Below are 26,109 nucleotides of genomic sequence, written 5' to 3' on the forward strand. Positions count from 1 at the left end.
CCCATAAAGGATTCGTCGACTATCCGAGAAGTACGCAAGAAACGGCTTCTAACACCTGACAGGGGCCACGCTCTTCTCTTCTCTCTCCTCGTGCCGTCGCCGGGTTCACCGTCGCCCAATTTCCGAGCTGGGACCACGATTGGGTGGGCCCGGCGAGAAGAAGGACCCGCCGCCGCCGCCGCCGCCGCTGCCGTCGTCGTCGTCGTCGTCGCTTTATCGTCGATTCTTATTCCGATACGGATGGATTCGTAATCGAAAGGTGCGATTACGTACCGAGGCATCGGATTGAAAATTGCAAACGGCAAGATCCCGCGATTCCGCGTGATCGCCGAATCCCGTGATCGAGAGGAGGGACATGTCATTTGCCATCGCGGATGCTCGGTGATTCGTGGTCAGTCGTCCCCGGTGACCGCATCCCGCCGTGTTCGGGATATTGTTGTTGTGATGATAATGTGCTGAGTTGCGTAAGTGGCAGTAAAAGTGGACGTTGATGGCCGATAAGGAAAGCGATACTAGCGATAGTGGACCCGGAAAGCAATAAAGCGCAAAGGATTTCCAGCGAGCGGCGCCGGCGAGCGGAAAGTGCGCGCGTTTTCCACACACAGCTTCTCCAGTCGAGATCGAGATCGAGAGAGAGAGAGAGAGAGAGAGAGAGAGAGAGAGAGAGAGAGAGTTGTCGTAATCCGTGCGAAACGGATTACGCGCGGCGATGAGGCAACGGCAGCCGGTGGACGCGTCGCCACGGTGTCGGTGTTGAGACACTCGTCCCGGTCTAGCTAGCCCGGGCGTGTCTTCGGCATCAAGTCCGCACATCGGCACCGACGCAGGCGATATGAGTACGAAATTCATAATTGATAGTATGCTACCTGCCAAGTACCAACAATTCCACCCTCAACAGTTGTTCTCAAGCGCGACTCCAGGTACGATTCAGGCGTGCACGACGAGTCCGGCCACCGCGAGCCTAGAATCGAGTTTATCCGCGGCTGCAGTGGCGGCCGCGGCAGTCAATTACGCACAGCAGCACAATTCACCGAGCCCGACGGGTTCGAGTCCCCAGCACTCGGGAAGCTCCGCTTCTACGTCACCGGCGGCACGCACCACATCCAGTATGTATCCGTACGTCTCCGCCGCAGCGGCGCATCATCATCATCAGCAGCAGCAAGCGGTCGCGGCCGCTGCGTTCGGTGCCACGTCGAGTATGGTGCCCGGTTTCGGCTCCACGGCGGCATCCAGCGCCGCTCTGGCTGCCGCCGCTGCCGTCGACGCCGCGACCGCCGGCGACAAATCTTGCCGTTACACAGCTAGTCTGACCGGCAATGTGGCACCTGCATCGGCCGACCCTATGGTTAACTATACCCTAGGCCACCATCATCAGAACGGCGCTACGCCCGGTAGCCTCGTCTCGTCCGCGTCCGCATCCTCGGCCGTCTCGGCCGCCTCGGCCTCCATGGCAGCGGCGGCACAGTTCTACCATCAGGCGGCTGCCGCATCGGCCGTTGTCGATCCTTTGACGTCCTGCCAACAACCCACCACAGGTCAACCTGGCATCTCGGATATACCCCGGTATCCATGGATGTCTATCACCGGTGAGTCTTTCGTATGGCTTTCAAAACTTGCCATTTTTACCTTCTTTTAACCTTTCTATTGTTCCTGACTCTACACGCTCTTTAAGCGACGGCACGCATCGTGCCGGCTATCTTTTTCCTTTCATCGTCACATTTTCTTCTCTGTTACGAATAATAAAATGCTTTTTAAAAGTAGAGACACATGCATCTAATATTTTACATACTTTGTTTAAATATATCATTAGAACGCGGAGATTTTTGTCATAACTCTATGTATAAATTTAAATCTAATTATTCTATTTAATTTATACCTCTCATTAACAAATGTTTATTTTAATTAATTATTTAAATGTGAAAGTGATGCACGTCTATTTCTGTATTTTGATAATGTACAGATAGATTGAATGTGATGATATATTTTTATATTGCATGAAGAATGATCGCATGAAATTTCCAGCGTGATATCGACGAGAAACGTTAAATTTATTTACGATAATTTTGATTGAATAAAAAATAAATAGCGAAACCATTAACAATATTACATACATTATTGTTATTAAATTACTACCGTACTTATTAAATATATGTATAGTAATATTAATATGTAAATTAGTCAATTTTTATTTATAAAATTATATTGTGCAGGAAGATAGAAAAATATAAAAATATGTAATTATTAATTAATTATTTTTATTCCTACTTTAAATCTGTTTGAGAGTGATTGAATTAAAAAGAAATGCGTTTTTCTTAATTCTCAAATTACAAATTGCATTATAAATTAAAGTACAAATGTTTTGTATTAAAAAATAGAAATATTTTATATTAGACACGGTTTACTACTTTGGTGATGAATCGAGGACATACGAGCAATTAATTTCTAAACTTCTATGTAAAGTACACAAGCCTTATCATAATTGTGTCGAGAAGTCTAGATAACGGTTTGATTATATAAACATTGTAGGTACGAATATGTAAATATGGAATACTTTTCTGAAAACGATATATTATTGTGTACAATTTTATTTCTTTGAGAACATAACTAATACAAAGACGAAGCCTATAACAGTCTAGCTTGGATCTTTAATTGCTTACATAGAAACTACCGCGGTACTATCACGAATTAAAATAAATTAATAATTAACTAATATACGTAGTCCCCCCAAACTGCGCGCCGAACAATCGTCGGTCTTGAAACGCAATTTTAATAATCTGAAAATATTAAATCTAAAAATATTTCTTCTTATTGCGAAAAATATTACCTCGGCCAGGAATCGACACCTTGCTTTACGCGCAAGTGTCCTCTTTTTTTCTTTACACGTGTTTTCGATGAAGAGTGGGAGATTAATGACATTATATTCTATATCAGCTGTTTTATAATTGTACGTATTAGAAACATATACATATACATACGTAGAAATTTTCTGGAGTTTTTCAAGAGTATATTCTATGATTGTAAAAATGCAAAAGGCTGTTTATGAATATAGAACTAGCTTAACTTTCCTTAATATTAATATAGAGAATATTAATATATATATGAGAGAGTAAAGAAATCTTGTTTCTAATATCTACTGTTTTGAGATTACATGAAACGCAGCTTCGCTGTGTATTGTAATTGCAAATGTAGCAGCGCTGACGAAAATAATTTGCATTGTAATTTGAAATGTAACAAGCAATCTTCGAAGAATACACGAACGTAACGTCAACTTAAAGAATGCACTGCGTACATTGTTGAATTAGAGTCCCTGTTAGAAGCGCTGTTGTTACCACACGAAACTTGAAGTTATTCCAATGTCGTGCATAATACATCGTACGTGTGCCTTGTCGAGAAGTCTTTGTCTGCTGAGAGGTGTTGGCTAGGACAAAGCACCGACGGTATTTATCGTATATATTTGCGGCGAATAACACAGCGCGACTATACGGGCCAGTCTGTTGTCGCGTTCTCGACGTCGACTGGCTGACGCGAAAACTGCACATTTTTGCAGTAAAATAAAACGGCACGTTTAGTTGGTTCTTTTTTTTTCGCGTGTTTGATATTATTGTGACATTGTACCTACCAATGGTGCGCAAAATAACTCCAAGAAGTATGAAAAGGAGCCTGGTTCACTCCGTTGGAAGTGCGGTAGAACTAGAAACCGGCTAACTTGTCGATTCGCGGTTTCCTTTGTGCACGAACGTTAAAAATCTATCTTACTAGGTACTTGGTTGAGACTTTAGGCGTAAACTCCAATTGCAACAATCGCCATATTTGTCACATCCGGATATGCAACGCCGACTTGGGTGAAATTCGCTCAACGAACGAATTTAACGCGTACTACTTTTTAGGCCAGCTCTTATATTTACCGTGTATTTACAATGAAATTTCTTTGAGGTTGGTTCCACTCTCTCTTTCTCTCTCTCGTGCGTTTATACCAACGTACATACTTGCGTTAGCATACAGTAATATAATACAAGGCATACACCCGCACGGGGCGAAGGATCGCGGAATATATTGCGATTAAGTTGTAATCTTTGAATATGCAAATTATTTTCCGAAGCCCGTTTCCCTATCAACACGTTATAATAATACTTGACGTTAACGCGTTAACTTTCCATTTTGCCAACTCGTGAGGTCCTGTATGTATTCGCCTGCTGCGAATATCATGATCGTGCTCGTGTAATTTCTAATGCGCGTGGCGATAACGTTGATTAGTGACATAATTCAATTTCATATTCTTTACTACTTACTTATTATTGTCTTACGCGTCTCTGTGAAGACTAAATAACGATCGAATTGGTCATCGATTTTTAATCATTTTTTCTTGATCTTTAATCGATCGAGACCTGTGTTTACGTGGATGTTATCTATAGAAAGCTAAATCGCTTTTATGAATTATACCGCGACATATCTCTTTGGTATATATGATTGATTTTCTCATGACTTTCAAGATAATTTAATTTCACGTTCCGATTATTTTAATATATTGTTTTATTGAATTCTGTAATGCTATAGTTAAATTATCAATTGATATTTAATTAACATCTAATAATGCCGCATTATGTTTAAACTTTTTGTAATATTTATAGCATTATCTTTAAAAGAAAATTTTTCATTATCTCTTCGATAATATCATATTTTCACACGTTTTCTAAATGAACAGCAAACTAATGTGATATGATTTTTGTTTTGTCGTGATACAAATATGATTTCTAATTTTATTTATCCTCACTCTCTTTTCCGCTTGATATATTTTTAATCTCTCTGAAGGGTTTACAGTTTTTTGAACACTCTTACCATCGTATGTCTATTCATGCGTCAATAAGTCCCTTATCTATTTTATGAGTATGTAAGAATAGCTTTATGTCTCTTGTGAAGAGAGGTGAATGATTCAGCCGACTATAGTGTCAGACAATTTCAGTTTGTGAGGCTTGAATCAGAATCACATTAATAATTCGTGAGTTTCTGTTTCTCCTGTTCATCGATCAATATCATTTTGGATATTGTTCGAAACTCATTGAATATTAATTTAATTGTGAATAACGGATATTACATTTTTATAATAATTTGTATAAATTCTTATATTTTTTAAAATAATAATATGCAGTAATAACTTACTATTAACGTATATAGTCTTCTCACAGATTATTACATACCTATTTTTGTTCATACGTCATCGTGCAAATTTAGCTGATTTGAATGTACGTCACAGCACTTATCTTGACAGAGATTCTTTCTTACATTTTGATTTTTAATTTAGAAAGTCAACAGAAACTTTGAAGATTCTTACAAATTATTAATATCAATTTATCTGCGAGAGTTAATCTTGGACATATCCAACCGCCCGAAATTTGTTTTTCTTTAATTAACAAGGGACGTTTCACAACTACCTGGAACAGATTTGATCTCGGATTTGAGTCTCCTTGAAATATATTGTTAAACACAAAAATTTAAGAGACATGAATTAGCGTTAAAAAAAATGCAATACGTGTCTCTTAGATTTTCGTTCCTTGTAAGATTGTAAGAGTTGCATAATTTTTCGTTTTGTTCCTTTATTATTTTAATGTTTTACATCGTATTTTTTAATATAAATATGCATTTAAATCATATCTTGCGAATTTATTATAATACGCTTAAGGAATCGTGCTCTGTGTCATGTTATATGCTTATCTCAATTGCATGCGTAGTTTTATAGCTTCAAACTGCGCATGAATCTGATTTCTATTATTTCACTTGATATCACGAAAAGAAAACAAAGATGTGTGCTATGTGTATGTGTGTGTGTATGTGATTGCCAAAGCAGACGCGCGCGTTTGACAGTTTTGTACGGATATTCTAATAAACTTTATTATTTTTCAGATTGGATGAGTCCATTTGACAGAGTGGTTTGCGGTGAGTACAAATTACTGTTACTAATTGGAATGCTTTTATACTATTATAGCTATTATTTGCATTGCATATAAATATATATTTATATATAATACATATATGTATTATATGCATTATATGTATATACTTATATAATATATTCCATATTTCTGTGAATACTTAAAAACATCTTTTTTAAATGGAAAAGTTAATTAAATTTTAAATGTGATAAATGATTTTATATTAATGTGATTAGCAAATTATAAATTGAGTGATCATGTTTATACCAATTTTGAAAAATAGATAATTTTTTGAGAAAAGAGAAAAGTGATCTATTTCATGTTATATATAAAATATTAAATAAATGATAACCACGAAAAATAAATTAATATGAGATCTACGTATCTCGAGAGATCTGAAAAGAGCTAGAATGCGAGGAAAATGACTTTTCTCAAATATAAAGTTACGCTCCATATGCTAGTCACATTTCTTTCTTCAGTTTAATTGTATACAGAAGTGGTACTTATAGTTGTATGGGACATTATAGCTGTTTTCTTTTTCCCGAAAGTCATAACTTGTCCTTTCCTTACGTTTTTTCAACATTGATATTATCCAGATTCAACACGTATTATATTTTCAAAATTAATAATACAAATAGTGTTTCCGTCCGTTTGATAGTGCAATTATGATGCTGTCGTCCAGTCGTACGTTTAATGAATGGTTAATCATCGGTCTACGATAAAAAAAAATGATGTAATTTCAAGCGTGTCGAGGTATCAAGGTCATCATTCGGATCATTTACGTGAATCGCGCTACCGGGCGGCACACGCTAAGTTCTTACCCTATTCATTTATGTTAGTTGTGCATGCAAGAAGGACATGTATATGGGCAACTTCACCTGTCGTCACCGTGATAATGTTAGCCGCGAATAATCTCCATGACTATCTTTTATACAGCCACTTACGAGCCCACAATAGCGCAGTAAATACCGATTAGATAAAATTAAAACTTCAACCGACGGCTTTTATCGCGATGGTTTGTTTACATCAGGCGGATCATAATTTCAAATAGGCATTGGCGATCACTGTACGAAGTCTCCCAACTGTGCAGAGGGAATGCTTACTCCGGTAGGAAATTACATTCCGATATATTCAAACAGAGTATATCTATTTCTGCATACGTATAATCGGTCGATAAATCAGAATATCCGTTCGCCGTTATACATTTATACGTTTAGCTGCGTTTCCTACTAATCACATGCTTTAGCCAATCTACATGTATATTTCAAGTTACGCTATTCTAATCAAGTTGATACTGTAGTATTTTATTAAAATCGAATTATAACAAATTTATTATATTCTATTTTAAATTAATAATTATTATGTACCGAATAAAATATAATGTGAAATACAATGATAATTTTGAAGCGATTAGATAATAATATACGTAAAATAATAGAGAGCAGTAAATTAAAATGGAATATTAAAACCATATGTTCGTGGATATTATAAATTAATTAAATGATTTTAATCAAAGAATGTGAATAACTTTTTTTGAATGGAAATTCATTTAATTCATGTATTTAGATGCAAATATATATCTAGATTCCACAATTCTTTTAAAAGATTGATAACAAACTATAAATTGAGTGTGATCATGTTTATATCAATTTTGAAAAATAGATCATTCTTTGAGAGAAGAAGAAAGTGATCTATTTCACGTTACACATAAAATATTAAATAAATCATAACCGCGAAAAATAAATTAATATGAGATCTACGTATCTCGAGAAATCTGAAGAGAGCTAGAATGCGAGGAAAATGACTTTTCTCTAATATAAAGTTATATAAAAGTAATAAAAAAATATAAAATGTTCTAATTTTAATTAACTTTAGTTAAATTTTATTATTGTCGTGACGCATAGATATTTCGTTTCCTACACAAGAAGAAAAAAATTTATGAGATAGTATATAGATGCAACACATTTTGTAACATTGTTATATTTATCGTATTTATTTTAAATTCATGTGCTCGTAAAATCTCTATTTTTACTTACAACCTTATTCTTCGTTGTTTTCATTGATTCAGTATATGGTTAATACATGAATGTGCTATGCTCTGAGATTTAGAATCAGTTTTTTTTTAACTTATCCTTTGGGGTCATCCATGCATCTCATTAAAATTTGTAACATTCGAAGATATAAAGTATCCTGTAAGTTGTGATAAAAGAAAAGAATGAGAGACAGAGTCAAACAAATTTGTCTTATTTATTATTCAGTATTATGTTTCTTGAAAAGCAAAAGCAGATAAAAACTTTATTCTGTCTTTTTTCTTTTCCATATAGGAAATCATTTCTTCGCCAATTGTTTTATATTGTATTGAATATTATGTGATATAGTTAATTGTAATTCGCGTTTCTTTCATACGATGCGCATCAATTACGAATGCAATACTATAATATATGTATTTTCAAATACTATACTAATTGAAGTACATCAGACATGATTGCAATCAGTTTAAAAAAATTCATATTAATAACGTACCGCGGATACGATTAAATGAGTTTTTCATTTGTGATGTAAGATCTTTTCGAAAACCACGGATTAGTTTGCGTTTGAGAATGAAATTCCAGGATCACGAAAATTTGAGAATGTTGTTCACGTTCGGTTGAAATTAAAATTACACCGGCTAACGTGACGCTGAACGTGGTAACCAAGCGGAATTGTTAGCGTGGACGACCTACGAATTTCTAATCTGTCTCTGGTACGCGAACATATTCTGACATTGGGGGGTTCAGAGGCCTGCAAATGTCTAGCTGGATTACGGTGTGTACATGGGGACTAGCAGGAGATAATGTATAATTTATAATCAGGCCGATCCGCCGACAACGGCGCACCACTCTACGGGTAGAGTCCACTGCCCCAAAAGCCGCCAACCCCTCATTAGCATTCGATGATGGCTGCCGCGTCCTGCAGCGTCGGTATTATCCCATTTCATCGCCCCCGCCTCCCCTACCTGGACCTCTCTTCGTATTCTCCCGCCTCCGATCTCGTCGGTTCTCCCCGTCTCTCACACGTAAACGTTTCCTCCCTCGCCTGAGTCGCATCAGCATCCAGCAGGTATTCCAGCATCGGCTAGAAAAAGAATAGCCTCTATCGAACTTTTATCCGCAGCAAATTTCATCCGGAATTCTGCTTTATGCTGCGATCCCGTGCGCGCTTTTCACTTTCCTATTTTTACTCATTGCCTTCTCGATGTACTATTAATATCTATACGTGTTTCTCGCCTCTAAACTCTGTGTGGAACGTCTAGCTGTAAGGGAACATTAGTATTCTAAGGCGTGCAAAATTGGAGGTTGGGTACAAAACTAGTCGTAAAAACTAGACACTGGGGGTCGACGCAGTCGATCGAAAAATTGAAGAGTACGGGAGGGAGACAACGATCGAAATTTTTATATTCGTCGGTACGGCGTGACCGCTTTTGACATTTACCGAGGGAAGCCAGGTTTTCAGAGACAGGTCAGGATCCTGTTGTCACAGAGATTATTGAAACTGCAGTTTTATGGGCCTTAAAAGCAGTTTAATTGCCGTTATATAAGTGTTTATACGCTGCCAGGTTTGGCCTCCGCCTGCGCCACCCCAAACGTTTATTTTATGGTCACACGGCGGCGCGTACCCCGTTATGTCGCGTGCCGAAGCCATCACACCACTCAAATCCTCAGGCAGGCCAGTCGATTCCAAATATCGCTGTACATTTACGCGATGGCTATCCTGAAACGATATCTTACAATTTAAGGTATTTGATATCGGCTCATCGAGGATTTGACTAACACTTAACTTTAGAAAGGGAACAAATTTATACAGCTTCGTTTACACTTTCACATTTTCTTTTGAAGGGATAACTTTAATATTACTTGATACATATCCGCGGATCAGCGGTATAACATTGTAATCAAAAGTACATTATTATATGTGTGACATAAAAATATTGCAAATGAATGCATTATGTATTTTTGTGGAAATATTTCTTAAAAACATTTTGATGCGCGAAAGAACGTAATACTATAATTTCATATTTTGAAATATTTATATTTTTTTTATGATTATACAATTATGTTTAAATATATTTGATTTTCTTTAATTATTCACGATGCCTATTATATTTCTTTAAAAAATTTAAATTTTAAATATTTTAGGTATTTTGTTGTCTGCACTTCTTCTTCTTCTTATTCTTTCTCTTCTTCTATGATACTGAATACAAATTATACGGGGAATTCAAATTTTGTCTTTTTTATTGCCGTTTCAAACTGGAAAATTATGTGGCGTTTCCTCTTCTAGTTCCTTTTTGTAACTTTAACTCTTTCGAGAAATCCATTTTTTTCACGTTCGGACTTTCATTGAACCCTTTGTCGCGCGTATTGCGCATTTTTTTTCATTATTATAAAGGCAATAAGTTTTCCCCGATTCACAGAAAAAGAAAAGCAAGACTGACGCAAGAATCAAAGATTTTTTTTCAACGTGTGTAAATTACGATGTTGTTTCATGCTGAGTCAAGTGAAAGTAAAGGCTTTGACCATCGTATCTTATACGAAAATCAACCGTATCAGAATAAAGAACGTCACACACATTTTTATCCCTTTTTTTTATCGATGTGTTTTGTTCTTGAACTTTTATGCTGAAATTGATTTAAATTGGCGCTATGTGAAGGATAACTAAACTAGATTTTAATTAATCGACTCTGGAGTTCTGAGGCGCACACATTGTCACATTTTTAATTAAATTTCTTCTTTAATTTTCTTTTAAATATAGACGTTTAATAAATCTAATTATTATTTATTATGAAATGAATGAGATCGTAATTCAATAAAGAAAGAAAATCTTAGTAATTATTGTTCTACATAGTAATCGATGCATAATTCATTTTATTTATTACCAGTCACATAAATCTGCAATCAAGGCTACCGATGTATATACAGAGATATATTATTGCTTAGTTTTCTCGCTGCAATAGATAGTTTTTATTTATGTCACGTGAATTTTATCACACGGACGTGTTCAACATTTAAAACGTTTAAAGTCTCAGGATTCGATTTTGTCTTCCATGACTATATATATAAACGACAAGAAGTGCTTGTTGTAGTCGAAGATAAATGTTTATTCTCCATGTGAAAGTTAAATTCCAATAAAGTGTACATGCGGGTTATAAAGGATGTTGTATGTCCCTTTGTTTCCTTCGGCGCGGTGCGGCGGCGCGCAGTCTATTCCGCAGAGATATGATCTCGTATATGCTTTATATGGTTTATTAGCATCTTAAGTAAATAGATTATTTAAAAACTGTCTGCTGTAAAGGGGTGTGTATTAGATATTAAATTATTCGATTTATTTTTTATTTATCGATTCTTTAATAGATTTGGAGATTTAGTTGTTATTCTAGCAAACACATCAAATGATTATCAATTTACAAATTATGATAAAAATACAAATTTTTTGTAAAAGATAAATTTTGAAAATATAAATAGATAGTAAAACTTTATTTTCCGTTTAATTTAAAATAGATTTAATTTTAAATACATTTATAATTGAATCTAAAATTTGAATCGATATTGAAAATTTAAATTTATAATAAACGATGAGTTTTTTTGTCGTTGAAGAAAAGATGATTTTAAATTGAACAAAGAAAATATAGATAAAATGATTAATTAAAATAAATAAACGGTCTATATCGAGCTAAATGGATTTAATATTGTTCTTAAATTTTATAATAAAATGGGAACATAAAGTGAAAAACTAATTAAAGTGTAGTACGTTTCGGAACTCACAGACCCTTCTTCAGCGATTCTTACAGATGTTTGTATCTTTGGATTAATAATATTTTCTTATGATATGTGTGATGATGCGATACAGCATGCTGATATAATAATTATATAGTTCGAATTGATTGTTCTGTTCTCAATGCGAGTGTATTCTAAAGGCAGGCGAAACAGGACCATCATTTCAAGTTTGTTTGATCGAGTTGAACATAGATCAATTGTAACATCTATACGTCTTATCAATTCAACGACACAAACATCTGTAAGAATCACTGAAGAAGGACCTGTGAGTTCCGAAACGTACGACACTTTAGTTAGTTTTTCACTTTATGTTCTCATTTTATTATAAAATTTAAGAACAATATTAAATCCATTTAGCTCAATATAGACCGTTCATTATTCATTTTAATTTGCATTGCAAAAAACGAACGAAAAAAATTTATTGAAATGATTAAATTAAGATCTCATACAGCATACTGTGGATGTTCACGATTACCACTTATAACTTCAAAGGAAAAATCAAGGTTTGTGCGGCCATATTGTATGGGAATATTGCCCGATGCGTCACGTTGCTATGATGATAACCATTTGAAAGAAGAAAAATTTATGAGAAAAACATTATCTCTCTGTTCCTCATAAGTTACAAGTATGTTCATCTGCATTAATCCGTACGCGAAATTGGAATTTTTGCCGTAGACTTTATATAGTGCGAAAATATAAATATACAGGAGCGTTGAATATATATTGTACTTTTTATATGAAGCTTTCGCCTACCAGTTTTAAAGTCATGTGAATAATGTTCACGACTGAGTAGAAATATAATTTTGTCAATTTACGTTCGATATGTGATAAATATCTTTAATTGATGTTATTTAATAAGCATTTTCTAGAGTATAAAAATTTTTTGTATTTAATATTTGTAATTAAAATGCAATAGAGTATACATATATATATATATATACACGTATATATTTATTGAAGTCTAAAATGTTTATTTAGCAAAAAGATATTTGTAATATGTTTTCATCTTGTTGCGATAACTCGAATTTATATATTAAAGTAATTTTATAAACTAATTTACATACAATGAGGCTATTAATAATTATAAATGTATCGAATTTGTGAATATATTTTAGATCGTTATGCTAAAGTTGTATTTCTTTACAAGAAATTAATTTGTTCAATCAAAAATCAAGTAATAATAAAGCAGGATTACTACATTTTTATAAAGCTTTCTATTTTTATTTTTTTTTTAATATGTTTATTTAGATGATTATTGAAATTTTATAAAAACATACGTAAATAAAAAATATATAAAAAGTATAAATGTGCAAAAATCATTTAAATTCAGAAGATTTTGGATTATGAACAAATAAGCTAATTGTAAGACAATTTTCATTTTGTGTTATATTTAATTTATATAATTTGAAAAAAAAATAGTAAATTGAAAGGAATTGCAACTTTTCTGAATCGTTGATCAAAGAATGAGCTATCGCTTTAATGGACTGTTATGGCGTCAAATGAAATTCTAAACAACGATATCATTATCTGCTCGAATGCTGTTGTAATCTCATTAAATTATTTTAAACAAACAGTGCTCAATATACACTTATCGCCGACCTTTCGGTGATAAGTGTGCATTTACTCAGCAGTACAGCCGCGTGAATTTGACCTAAAATTTTCACAATGTTTCATATACAATAAATTCGACAGCATATTTATAACGTATTGCATTTATAATAGATATATATATATTTATATATTCAATAAAAAAAATTAAACAACGTTGTTTCAATACTCGCATCGCTATCTTCGAAATATTTTCCATTACACGGGGAAGTGGGGAAGCGAAAGATAAAGAAGTCTTAAGGTGTTTCATATTTTCGCGGGAAAGCCCATACGTGCTCGACGTCGGGAGGAACGTCGTCTGCGTAGTTACGGAAATGTACGACACTGACATACGGAACGATCTTGTCCGGACGAGGAAATGTGTTCGACGATCTCCCAGGCACGGCGTAAGCCGTACAGCTGCATACCGGCGAGAGCTTTCCACCGAGAGAGCGTGCTCCGCAGCTTCTTCGTGTCGCGCGCTGTGAGGCACAACACGGCGATGGAGAACGGCCTCCTGGTAGGTGCTATCATAACAAAATGCGGCCGTTTGCATAACATGACGACGAGCAATTCGGAAAGGTTTGACGGCGCGCGATATAGACCTTTAGCCACGGATATCCAGGGGGAAGGACCGGCGAGCTCGTAGAGAAAAGAGGATGGGGGGAAAGAGGGACTAGCGATTGGAGACAAGGGCGAAACGTAGGGATTCGACGGTAGGGTGACGCGTTACAAAAGACTTTTCTATGCCACGAAGTAGCCAATGGCGAATGATATACGCCTTTCCTCTAATGTCCACAGCGCGACGTTGTAATTGATAGAAATCCGGAAATTTGCATTTTAACGTGCGATTAAGTGCGTATATGGTAAGTCGGACACTTGTTTGTTGACTGTACTATTTATACAACGTATAAATGGGATACCTTTGAGGGTGATTGTACATTTCATCCGATAGGATAGAATTACTGTTACGAGGCGCTAGAGTTCAATCGTTCGTAAGACGATCCGTTACCCTAGGCGGATTTGTATACAATCTATGGCTTCGAGCTATTTACGCTCGTGGATGCGGGAACAGTTACCTTTGATATACCATGATAAAATGTTTCTTATAATTGTCACAGTTATCCGTAATTTTGCGATACAATTTCCTACAAGGAAATTGTTACAATAGTATCTCTTGTATTCATCACAATTTCGACGTAAATCAATTACATTGATGAATAAATAAATATATGCATTGTTGGTGCGACAATTGTTTTCCTTCTAGGGAGATGCAAGTCTTCATTTCCTACGTGATTAAGTTTTTATTCAAGTTAGCGATTATATGCTTTTGATAGAATGGCAATAATTAATAGATCGTATACTTTTCTAAAAATTTCGACGGTAGCAATTTCCAGAGATTCCATAATAGGGGGAATAGTTGGAATAGTATCGTAGAACGATTTGGTTTAGATATTAATACCGAGTACTTCAGCATGCCGTTTCACAGTGCACCTTTGATATAGCTTATCACGTCTGTTATTTGCCGATAAAAACTAAAGGCTCCATTTCCAGCTTCTTTCGTGTCAGTGCGTATCTACTGTTCGTTCTCATTTCTGCTTACCATCCCGCTTTGAAGTATGCGTGCGTTACGTATCTATTTATTATTAATGTATGTATTGACGACACACACACACACATACATACGCGCGCGCGTTTTTATTATACATTCGTATATACATTCTGTATATATTTTTTAATGATATGTGTTTTCTTTTGAATCTGCATTCGCACGTGATACGCTCATCTCGGTATGATTCCCAAATATTGCAACGGGCATTCTATACCTCCTTTCTACGTTTATGTACACATTCACACATTCGCGCACTGCTTTTCCATTCGTGTATAGAAGTTACTTCCGTACCTTGTGCCGAGTCGGTGGCTGGTAAAAGAGAAGAAAAGGGAGGAGGAGATAGGGAGAGAGAGAGAGAGAGAGAGAGAACCGGAGGGTACGCTAGGCTATAACAGGAGCTAGAATCGTTACCAGTGCTAGGAATCGAGTGCGCATGTGCGAGGAATCTCCTTTGTTCGTGTAATATGTCCAAGCTGTAGCGGAGAGCCCAAGAGGTAGCGATGAAGCGCGTAGGAAAATGAAAGAGTGCGTGTGTCGAGCGGCGGAAGAAATGCTCGATGCTCTTGAACGTGTTCTTTTATCTTACAGCTATTATTATACGTATATTTGTTTAGCGATGATTTCCGAGGCTATAGATTATTCGTAGACGCAACTAAACGTCTAATTTCGAATAAGCTAAATAAACTTTTATCTTATAAAAATTCTTAGTGCAGAAATATGAAGAGTATATCATTGGAGATCGTATATGAGCCAGAAATCGTGTAGTATCTTTAACTTATTTGTTGAATTGCAAAGATTAAATTAAAACGCGTACATACATATACAGAAGAAAGAGTGTTCTACTCTGCGTGATGGCATGATTATTTTCTCAAGATCGAGTAGAACGTAAAAAACAATTCATCTTATGACAATTTATCAGTTACGATGAAGACAACGGGAAGTCATTGCAGTTTATTTAAAATTCAGGATATCACTATGGCGAGGAAATCATGGCCAAAGTGATCGCCAACGGCCGAGGGACCGGATAAGGCACATGAAGAAGAAGATTAGTTACGATGCGAAATTCTCACTTTACAAAAACTATCATTAATTACACGTCTCGAGACAAACCACAAAAATGTGCACCTGCTATCATCTGAATTTATTTAATATGAATCTAAAGGCAAATACTTTCTATTGACATAAAATCAGAACATACATTATTTTTATATACGTTATATGCCTTGGATGCCTTGGTTATATATATGACGTTTGTCTTAATCTTGATAGAAGTATATTATAAGCTATCAGACTCAATAAAGTCAAGGATTTCGGTTGCTGGTAGTTAAATTTATCCTAATAAAAGGGAAGGTCAGCGAGAAGTATTTGTTGATTGAGTTGTCATCGGTTAAAGCCATCAGCAACAAGTCTGGCGGGATGTGTTAATAGATCTCTCTTTAATACGTCTATCAAATTTGAATACGATAAGTACGTAAGATTACGATATGTAACGTCTTTTATTAACCTCCGGGTTTTGCGTTAAAAAGCACAATTTGACAGCGATTTAACGTGCTATATATACATATACATATAAATGTATATTGCTATAAAGATTCCTTTGAAAAGAAACAGAATGTACGATTGCAGAAAGCAAATTCATCGTGATTTTTGAAAGTTATAGCGACTATTTCGGAATTATAAAGTCCAAAATGACTGGAAAATTTAGAGAGTTCCTCGATATTTTAACAAGTATCCAGGTCGCATGATGTCAGTAGGGATGGTTGGAAAAGGGTGAAAGAGGGTGCGTAACACCGGCTAATGTCGTAAAGCCGCAACGTGCTCTGATTAAACATTATGTGGATCTTAACGTTTCTCACTACGACGACACGCATATAAAATCATATTGTTCTTAGTAGGCAATGTCTTTGCCCACAATTTAAGATATAAACTTTGCGATTTATTGATGTATGATTTGATGATAAGTAATCGAATTTTATTGACAGAGAGAATATATTTTGTTTAATGTTAACTTTTATAAATAAAAAATTAACGGAAAATAATATTCATAACTAGTTGCAAATTGTTTTTTCTCTTGGTTTTAATCTTTAGTTACTTTTAATGTACTTTGGTGAAATAATATTAAATACAATTGTACAATTTTAAGCCTATTTAACTTTTTCATCGAGTTGCGTACAGTCATAGTTCTGTGTATCTGCTTTGCGTTTCAACCTTACTAATGAGTATAATAACCCTTGACATCGCGCTGTCTTTTCAGACTTATTCCGTGTCTCGTTTTGTATCTTTCGGAAGCCATAGTAGCCCAACATCGGATGTTCTAAATTGCACGGGCACGACTTTTATTAGCGGAAAGAGACAACCGTGGCATTTGCATGTAATGGCATAGGGGGTGGATTGTAGTGAAGTGTGGTAGCACAGGGAGTGTCGGAAAATATGAGAATGGTCGGAAAGGGCGATGCAGGGCGTGAGAGAGATAGAAAGAGAGGGAATGGTGGGGATGCAAAGGCTGTAATTAGAGTCTTAGGGGTTCTATGGGGGTAGCTGTTCGCGCTGTTGCCCTGTCGCAGGCAGGAGTGGGGACCGTTAGTCAGAATATAGAGGGTAGCAAGCCTCCGTTATGACCTTTAAGAGGGGAAGGAATGTTTACCAACGGTATTCTAATATTTTATTTTTTTTTTTCAAAATTAAAATTTAACCTTGTTTTGTATCGGTCCTCACCTTCCAGATGAGACTGCGTGTATTTCGAGTCTGGCGCTTTGCCAACAAGTTTATTTTTAAGTCTGCCGCTGCCAACTGCTTTCAGAAATTCTTTGGTAAGATAAATTAAATTAATATACGTGTAATGTAATTAACACGCAAGGCATACATAATCGAATAATAAAAATTATGCGATCGGTTGCATTAAATTTTTGAAACGTATACACTATTTTATTTGAGTAAATTTACCAATTTTACGCGAACACTTAGTTGCGTGATGTTACCCATATACGAGGAATAGATTGTTACCGGGATTTCTTCGGCGTACGAATGAGTTAACGATTTTATAGAAGTGTAGTGACATTTACACACCTCGTTCACGAGCACTCAATTATATTTACGTGCTATCTACATGCTCGTATTACACACGCGACAGTGCCTACATGTCATACGAAATTTAGCACTCTCAGTAATTTCATAACGGGACCAAAAAGATTAATCGAGAATTCCACCATTAACCATCAACATAAATTAAAAAAAAGTAATGTTGCTATACTTTTTTATTTCATATTCTTGTGAAGAAAGAGGCTTAACACATGAATATTCTATCTGATTTATATACGTATAACAGTTTTATTCTGTAAATTAAAGAAATACTTAAAAAAGAATTAAATATCGAAAGCGGTGCATTAATTTTAGACAGTTAAGATGTCTCCAACATTTTGTCAGGCTGTTTCGATTATTATTTATCTCTATCTTCTCCGAATTTTTATGAGAAATATGCGAATCTGCACAGCTCTCCGCAGTTTCCAAGACGCTTTCTGTTAACGCATGACACGACCGTTCCAACTTCGGAGCCTTATAAATTTTTCTCTCAACTTCACAATTTCGTGGGAGATTAGAGCTCTTATTACTTGGCGGCACAGTTGGCCGCCATGTAGATACAACTCTGCACACCGTGAAAGGCGCCGCGCCGCCGCGCCATGCATCTGAGCTCTCGTATACTCGATCTTAGGGCGGGCAAGCCTCCGGGTATTCTTCGCGTGTACGAGCACGAGCGCGTTGAGGTGTTTGCGTGTGGTAGATACGTGCCGGATAATGGGAGGCACCCTTATGGATGGCGTTTGGGTTCCACCGGGAACAATGGAGCGAACTTCCCCCTCTTACCATCCATCCTTGTCGGAATCCTTTATTGCCACCCGGTGTATATATATGTATATATGGACGCTATATCCCATATATATATATATACATATATCTGCTCTCGTCCTACCAAAAACGCTCCCCTCAGTATACCTGTATACTTCACACAGTCTCCAACTAGCTGTCCAACCAATCAGGATTTAAGTCTATTGCCGACCGTGACGGACGCTACGTGTGCGCGGGCACCTGTGTATCCAACTTCCAGCCGCAATGATTGGTGTTAGTATCATCTTTGTGGCTCAGGTCATTTTGCGTATATGAACGTTTATGTGCTTGAATTTGACAAATTTATTTAACAAAAAGACTTAGATTTTTTCTTAGCAAAAATTCGTATATGTATATTAGTGATTGTTGATCGTTAAATAATCTTTAGTAAAGTTCAATAGTTAATTAAAAAAGAAATTTGCTAAAATAGAGATTTGTTTAACTTTGATTATTTGTATTTCTGGCACAATGTTAATTGATTTTTAATTCAGTTTATTGAGTTTAAATGGACAAAATTATTAATAATGAGAAAAGTTCAATGAGCTATTTTGAAAATCATAAGTTGGAATTACTAAATATACGTATAGGTATGTATATATTGAGAAAGTTTGCCACGTGTAACTTCGTTGCGGCGGAGTATTCTGGGGGACTCATATCCCGTTCTCCTCCATAGTGATAACTGGGGAAGCGATAAATCGCTTTCACGGTGGTTAATGTCAGTGTCAGGTCGGCCGCGTCGCAGCCACCGATCGGAGCACGAGAACGCTCCAGTTTCTAAATCGGCGAAAACTCTTCGAATTATCAGCACGTGATATGTTAATGTACATATAATATATACATATATATGTAAATGGCGCAGAACTTTTTTGTTACTTAAATTAGAGGAACAAATTTTTGTAGCCTACAATCGCTGGAAATATAATTGCTTTGACACACGTATAGAATTTTTACAATGAAATTTATTTAATAAATAAATTCAAAATTTTTATAAATATTTTATTTCAAGACGAAATTTAATTCTCAAAAATGAAATCTTTTAATTTTTTAATTTAATTAATTATGTATTACAGATTTATTATTGCTTTTTGTTAAATTATATTCGTGATTCAAGTGTCTATGTATATATACAATTATAGTACGTTTTAATTGTGTTAGATGGAAGATGATTTTGCCAATTTATTGTAATCAGCCGTATTACTAATTTACTAATAGTATGACCATCACAAAAATTACTATTGCAAAAACGGTATTTGATAAGGCAGTGTGAAGATTTTAGGACTGAGAAGTGGCAGTCACTTCAAATAGACCGGACAGTCATTCATTCCGACTGGGACAAAATAGCTGGTAGAGACTGCTGCGCCGTAATAGCGGCAATAGGGCCAGGTCGTCGTAAATCTAAAGAGGCGATTAAATGTCAACCGCGCGCCTCGTGCGCGCCTCCATGCGATTTTGGTTCTTCTCGCTGAGCAGCGACATGCGGTCGAAAACAATAACCCTTTTTTGACGTTTGCTCTGGTCATTCGGTCTCCATTCACGTAAAGGAGAGAAATTGTCGGATCTTTATAATATCTGTAAAAACTTTTTCTTGTGTGAACAAAATTACACATTATGTTGAAAATATTTAACTTTAACATATAAAGATACTTTTTTTATTCAACATTTTTAATAATTGCTCAGAAACATTGTGACACGATTTGTATTAAATGATTTATGTACGTTAAAAAGCAACATTTTTATTGAGATTGATCGCACGATAGCATAATCTTAAAAATAATTATATAAAAAAATATTATAAGATGCAGTTTCTTTCTCATTAATTCTATTAATTCTTTTAATCGGACGTAACTTCTTTATAATTCATACACATAATTTTTGATAACCTAACATATATACGTAATAAATTAATATACCACACGACATCGTTTATCTGTATTTGGCTTTTCTATATTTACAATATTTAAAGGTTTAAATCTCATTTATAAATCGGAATAAAAGACGTTAGAATTTCTGTCGTATGACGTAATATCGGTAATATAGATTTTTATTAGTTTTTCCGAGATGCTGAAAGGAATAGTTTGACGAAATTAATGGAGTAGAAATATAACATTTCTTATACAATAAGACCGACTAATTCAGTTCCGAGGTTGGTCTAGTTAGATAATCACTTATATCTCTTGCTTCATAACTGATACATTAGCGATGGAGATTAACATTTCAAATGGAAAAGCAATATATCATCGATACACTCGAATAAGTAGCGTCTTGGTTACAATCTATAATATATTCAAATTGTAAAATTATCCAATTACAAGTATCAAAGCTAGCATAATCAAAACGCGTTTTAATTAAATTGCTCCTTAAATTAGAGTAGATTTAATCGGGGCCTCTTTCGTGTACCACTTACAATAATTACCTGCGAACAGCAGCTCTCATAAAATTTACATAGCGCACTTTCCGTGGTGGTATCGGATACGTCCTGGCTGTCTGGCAATAAGCTTGGGGGATACAACCTTTCCTGAAGCTGCATGGTAGAAAAACCTTGCGTTATCGGTTACGGAATAGAAATTATAACATAGACTGCGAATTCTCTCCGCGTGTAACATTTCGCGAACGTTCACGCGAATTTTCCCAGTCTCTCCGGATCGTCCGGATTCCAGCTGTTTCAAGGTTTTTTTTACGCGACTTATGTCTCCGATAAGTGCGACCATCGGTAACAACATCGCCGCGGAGCTCGCAAATCGGGCGTAGGGAGGTGTGGTTTAATGAATGTCGGATAGAACAACGGTTTATCTACCGTCTGGCGTAGCTGAATAATCGGCGGCCTTGAAATACAGTCTAACCGGATACCTGGCGACACTGGGCGCGACATGGGCAAGAGAAGTGCGAGGATTAGTCGTATAAATCGCACCCGGACCTGGAATCGCGATGGAACGGACGACGGAGTTATTGTAGGCATTTTTCCTCCTCGGCACTTCCCATTCCTCTCGTTCCTTTACATATCTCATCCACTCTCTTTACTCTTTCTCTCTCTCTCTCTCTCTCTCGGCCGTTCTTTTACATTCCACCTCTATTCCCTTCCCTTTCTTTAACATGCGCCTCCTATCCGATCCTCTCCAACTCTATCGTTCTGGCAGCAGAGGCTGCAGTGACCCGAGACGGCGATCAAGCGAGTCGTGGGTCGTGGCTATGTCGTATCTCCTCTCTCGTCCCTCTACTCCTTTCCCCCGCCCGTTCTCCTTCATCTGGCAAACTGTCTACATTTTTCACCGGCTCGAGATTTTATTTGCCCGCAGCGCCGCGAAATTAAGCCGTTTTGAGATATTTATGAATGGATCGCTGAGGGGCTCACGCATGGTCCCTCCGGCGGTCGAACAAAGAGGGGTTAGGCCGTAATGCGACATATCTAGATGCGAAGGTTTGTGATTTGCTATCAAGACTAGACAGTGTTGGCGATATTGCAAAATCTGTTTAACACTTTTTTCGACGCACTATCGTCACGTTACAGTTGCTCAAATTTTTTGCATTGTGCCAGTACAATGGATAGTCCAGAGGCTAGTTAATTTTCAGATGGAGTCCAGATGACACTTCAGAGCGTTCTAGTGGTAGTGCGTGACTCATTAATAAATTAGATATCCTTAACTCGCACTTGATGCTTCGATCGAAGGAATAATATAGCTACAGTGTTAAGATGATACTGGCATTTACATAGTGATGACAGTATTGATTGCCTAAATGAGCTGCTTCATAAACGCGAAAGCATCTGAGGGCATCTGGCAATATCGAATGGACATTGTTCAATACATAATTTAATAGATTTAAGAACATAAGTAAGGAATAATTCTTTGGGTAGCTATATATAAAAAATGGCGATTTGATGAAATCTGAGTTCGTAGTAGTACAGACTGTCGGACATAGTCTGACAAACTTCCACAATATCCACGATTGTTCCCCGAGCTGCATGCTAAAGCAGACTTAAAGCAGCTATTAAACTTAGTATATGACCGTAATTAGACACAGGCCTGTGCCATCCATAATGCGTATTTCTGTGCGCGCATCCCATCGTGTCGCCCTTCTGTAGAGTGGCAATGGACCGCTGACAATTGACTATAATTTATTTGTCTCCGAATCATTTACGACAGAGCGTTAATTAACGCTTTTTGCGATAGCAATCTTTTATCCCATGCATGAATTTCTGTTTTTCTACGGTAATGTAATCTCAACATAAAAAGAAGTATTGAATGCTTTTTTTCCTATATGTTTATGCCTACGTAAAGAAAATTATTAATCGCGTTAGCTATCATTTACATATTACGCTCTTCAAAAACGTTTTGCGTTTTCATTTTAGTAAAGAAACTTTTTTTTTTATTTTTATCGAACGACTATCCATTTCACGCTTCTGCTAAGCCTCCGCCTTAACGCGCAACTTTATTCTCGTTGGATAATTCTGGCAACAGCGGCATTAGTTTTCCCTGTCGAAATTATTGATAATATACTCGCACACCAGCACTTCGCCGATAGGCCATATTTATGGCGAATGGAGTGGGCGCAATCAAGTTCACCCGTCTTCCAAGACCGACGTGACGGGCCCTCCTAGAGTCGGTGGAGAGAGGATGCAACCAAGAGTTTTCTGGTTGCTGTGCTAGGCTTGCTCCTGCGTGATATGCCGCCAGGAGGATGGAATGGTTTCCCCTCTGGGTTGCCAAGGTAACCTATGTCCCACCCTTCGGGCTTCGGTAACCACCCCGTGGCTGCAGCGAACGTACGTGTGCCAAACTGACGCACACGACCGTGCTAAAAACGGTGTTGATTCGCACCAACACGGACGCACAGCTGGTCCTACCACACGTACGTAAAAAGCGGAATTCGTGAGTGTGGCCGCTGATTCAGGTACACGCGTACACCACCGCCGCGAGCTTGTGGACCGCATTGGCGAGAACGGCCATGCTGAATTCAATATCAGCATTCTCTGCATTCTCCAAGAGTTTTCTGCTCGGCCCAGAGCGATACGTATTTGATGGGTCATCCTGCATCGAAAATTGCGCACGTGCGTGTCATTCGAACTCCCGATCGCTGTATACAGCATGAGTATCATTATGACGAAAGAAAACACGGCATCTCTCGCTTAAATCTGTCATAGGGTAATATCCCCTTTGCTATTTGTTAATTCGATTCCCCGACATGCTATTCCGTAAGATGTAAGCAAATCACGACTACTACATGGCTATTACCATAACTCGAGTGTAAATTGCGATCGCTTATACTAAGCCTCATAAATAGCATTACTGTCTTCTACGAAATATGATTATGGTTCAGTTTTATTTATTTATGAAAATGAATGTGTAATATTTCACGTAGTACATTCTTCTCGATTACGATCCAGCAAGTTCAGAGCTAACGATTATCAAAATGTAATTACATCTTTTTTTTCACGGTTCTTTAATTTCCGACGGTAAAATCTTGCTCATTAAAATTGCAGTTTTGATTAAAAGATTCTCTATTTTATATGGCTATTAAATATAAAAACTGCAATACTTTTATTTACATTTGTACATATATATTTTTACATATACATATAGCTATGCTATTTTCAATGCATCTGTAGCTAATTATATATACATATATATTGTTACTTACTACATCCCTTCGATTTCCAACCAATATAATAATTAATTTTCTCACTTTTTTATCTTCTTGATACAATCTTCGTACTCTCGTAAAATAATCGGAAAGAAAAATCTTGCTATCTTTTATTGGTCAGTAGCACGCATTTGCTTCATCACGAGGCAATAATATAGCCACTCAGCGTCGCTCCGCGAATGATGGTATTATGGCTGTCCACTCTTTGCACACTAAAGAACCGGTTTCTTAGCGATTTCTTCAGAAAAGAGATGCACTTCGCTCGTGGCGACAACTGAAAGTGAAGTTACCTTTGAATTGATTAAAAATACAAATTGATGAAAATATATTTGAAATTCAGTGACATTACAGTGTAAAGGGATCATTTATATGTGACTATCGCGGAGTTAAATTTGTTTCAATAGCTTTTACTTATAATTTCCTGATTATTTTCACATGTAATTTTAATTGTTATTACTGTTATTTGATTATAGCCAATACGTGCACTGTTGTAGAAACGATATCCAAATAAATCCTGCAACGTCGAGCGAACTTTTTTACCTGTTCTTCGGCGTTTCGATTTGTATCTTTGAAACCCGTAAAAAATTTAAAGTCGCCTGTATCTTTGTTTATGACATAAATTCTTGGAGAAAGTTAAACGAGTAGCATTAGAAAGGGTTCGTTGTTAACTTTCGTGAAAGCTTCTTGGAAATTTTCTATTTTTATTTATCCTCTTTTTTACATGTTTTAACCCTCGCAATAAGCGGCAGGTTGAAAGCGGCATTTTTTTCTTTTCACAGAGAGAGAAAGAGAGAGAGAAAGTGAAAAGAGAGAGTTAAGATTTGTGATGGGGTGTGAAGAGCACCTGAAATTATTAGTTACAAACAAGAAAGAGTTTATTCTTACTTGAAATTATTGTTATTGGCGAAATAAATTTCACGCTTCATAAAAATTTAATAAAAAAATTGATCAAAGATGTTTACGGTACAAATGTTTTTTACAGAAATATACGAAAAAAAGCTTTTAGATTGAAAATTGTTTTAAACATGTCTTATAATTTTAAATTTGGCTGAATATATTTGTTGCGCATTAACATTACAGTTTATCTGAGAAAAGGTGTCTAGAGACTATCGAGTGGTCTCAAAAATTAGATTTCTTAACATTTTCAGGTCCGAATGGCTGTCCGAGGCGCAGAGGTCGGCAAACATACACACGGTTCCAAACGTTGGAATTAGAAAAAGAATTTCACTTTAATCACTATTTGACGCGACGGCGACGAATAGAGATCGCGCATGCGCTCTGTCTAACGGAGCGACAGATCAAGATCTGGTTCCAGAATCGGCGAATGAAACTGAAAAAAGAGTTGAGGGCAGTCAAAGAGATTAACGAACAAGCCAGACGCGAGCGTGAGGAGCAAGATATGATGAAGAAACAGCAGGCGGAGAAACAGGCCAAGTTACAGCAGGAGCAGCAGAGCGCCGCTCTTCAGCATCAGCAGCAACATCACGTAAGCGGCCTGGAAAAAACGCAAAGCGATCTTCTGAAAGCAGTCAGTAAGGTACCCACATAGGATACCTTACTGAGCCGACTCTCTTTCTTTTAAGGAAGACACAAGAGACTGGAGCGGCCTGGACGAAGACTCCGAAGCGAAGTAGTTGGTAAGGTCGATCACGTA

At 36.5% G+C, this 26,109-nt stretch overlaps 1 protein-coding gene across 1 annotated transcript; it reads left to right on the plus strand.

The window, feature by feature from the left end:
- The first annotated feature begins 217 nt into the window (after positions 1-217).
- LOC108777780 (homeobox protein abdominal-A homolog) lies at positions 218-26,109 on the plus strand. Its single transcript, XM_018544738.1, has 5 exons — positions 218-1,586; positions 5,899-5,935; positions 14,745-14,752; positions 25,604-25,941; positions 26,039-26,109. The coding sequence occupies exons 1-5, from the start codon at positions 833-835 to the stop codon at positions 26,087-26,089; spliced, it is 1,188 nt and encodes a 395-aa protein (XP_018400240.1). The 5' UTR covers positions 218-832; the 3' UTR covers positions 26,090-26,109.

The sequence above is a fragment of the Cyphomyrmex costatus genome, unplaced genomic scaffold, assembly GCF_001594065.2.
Source record: "Cyphomyrmex costatus isolate MS0001 unplaced genomic scaffold, Ccosl1.0 scaffold467, whole genome shotgun sequence".
In the NCBI taxonomy this organism is placed as follows: domain Eukaryota; kingdom Metazoa; phylum Arthropoda; class Insecta; order Hymenoptera; family Formicidae; genus Cyphomyrmex; species Cyphomyrmex costatus.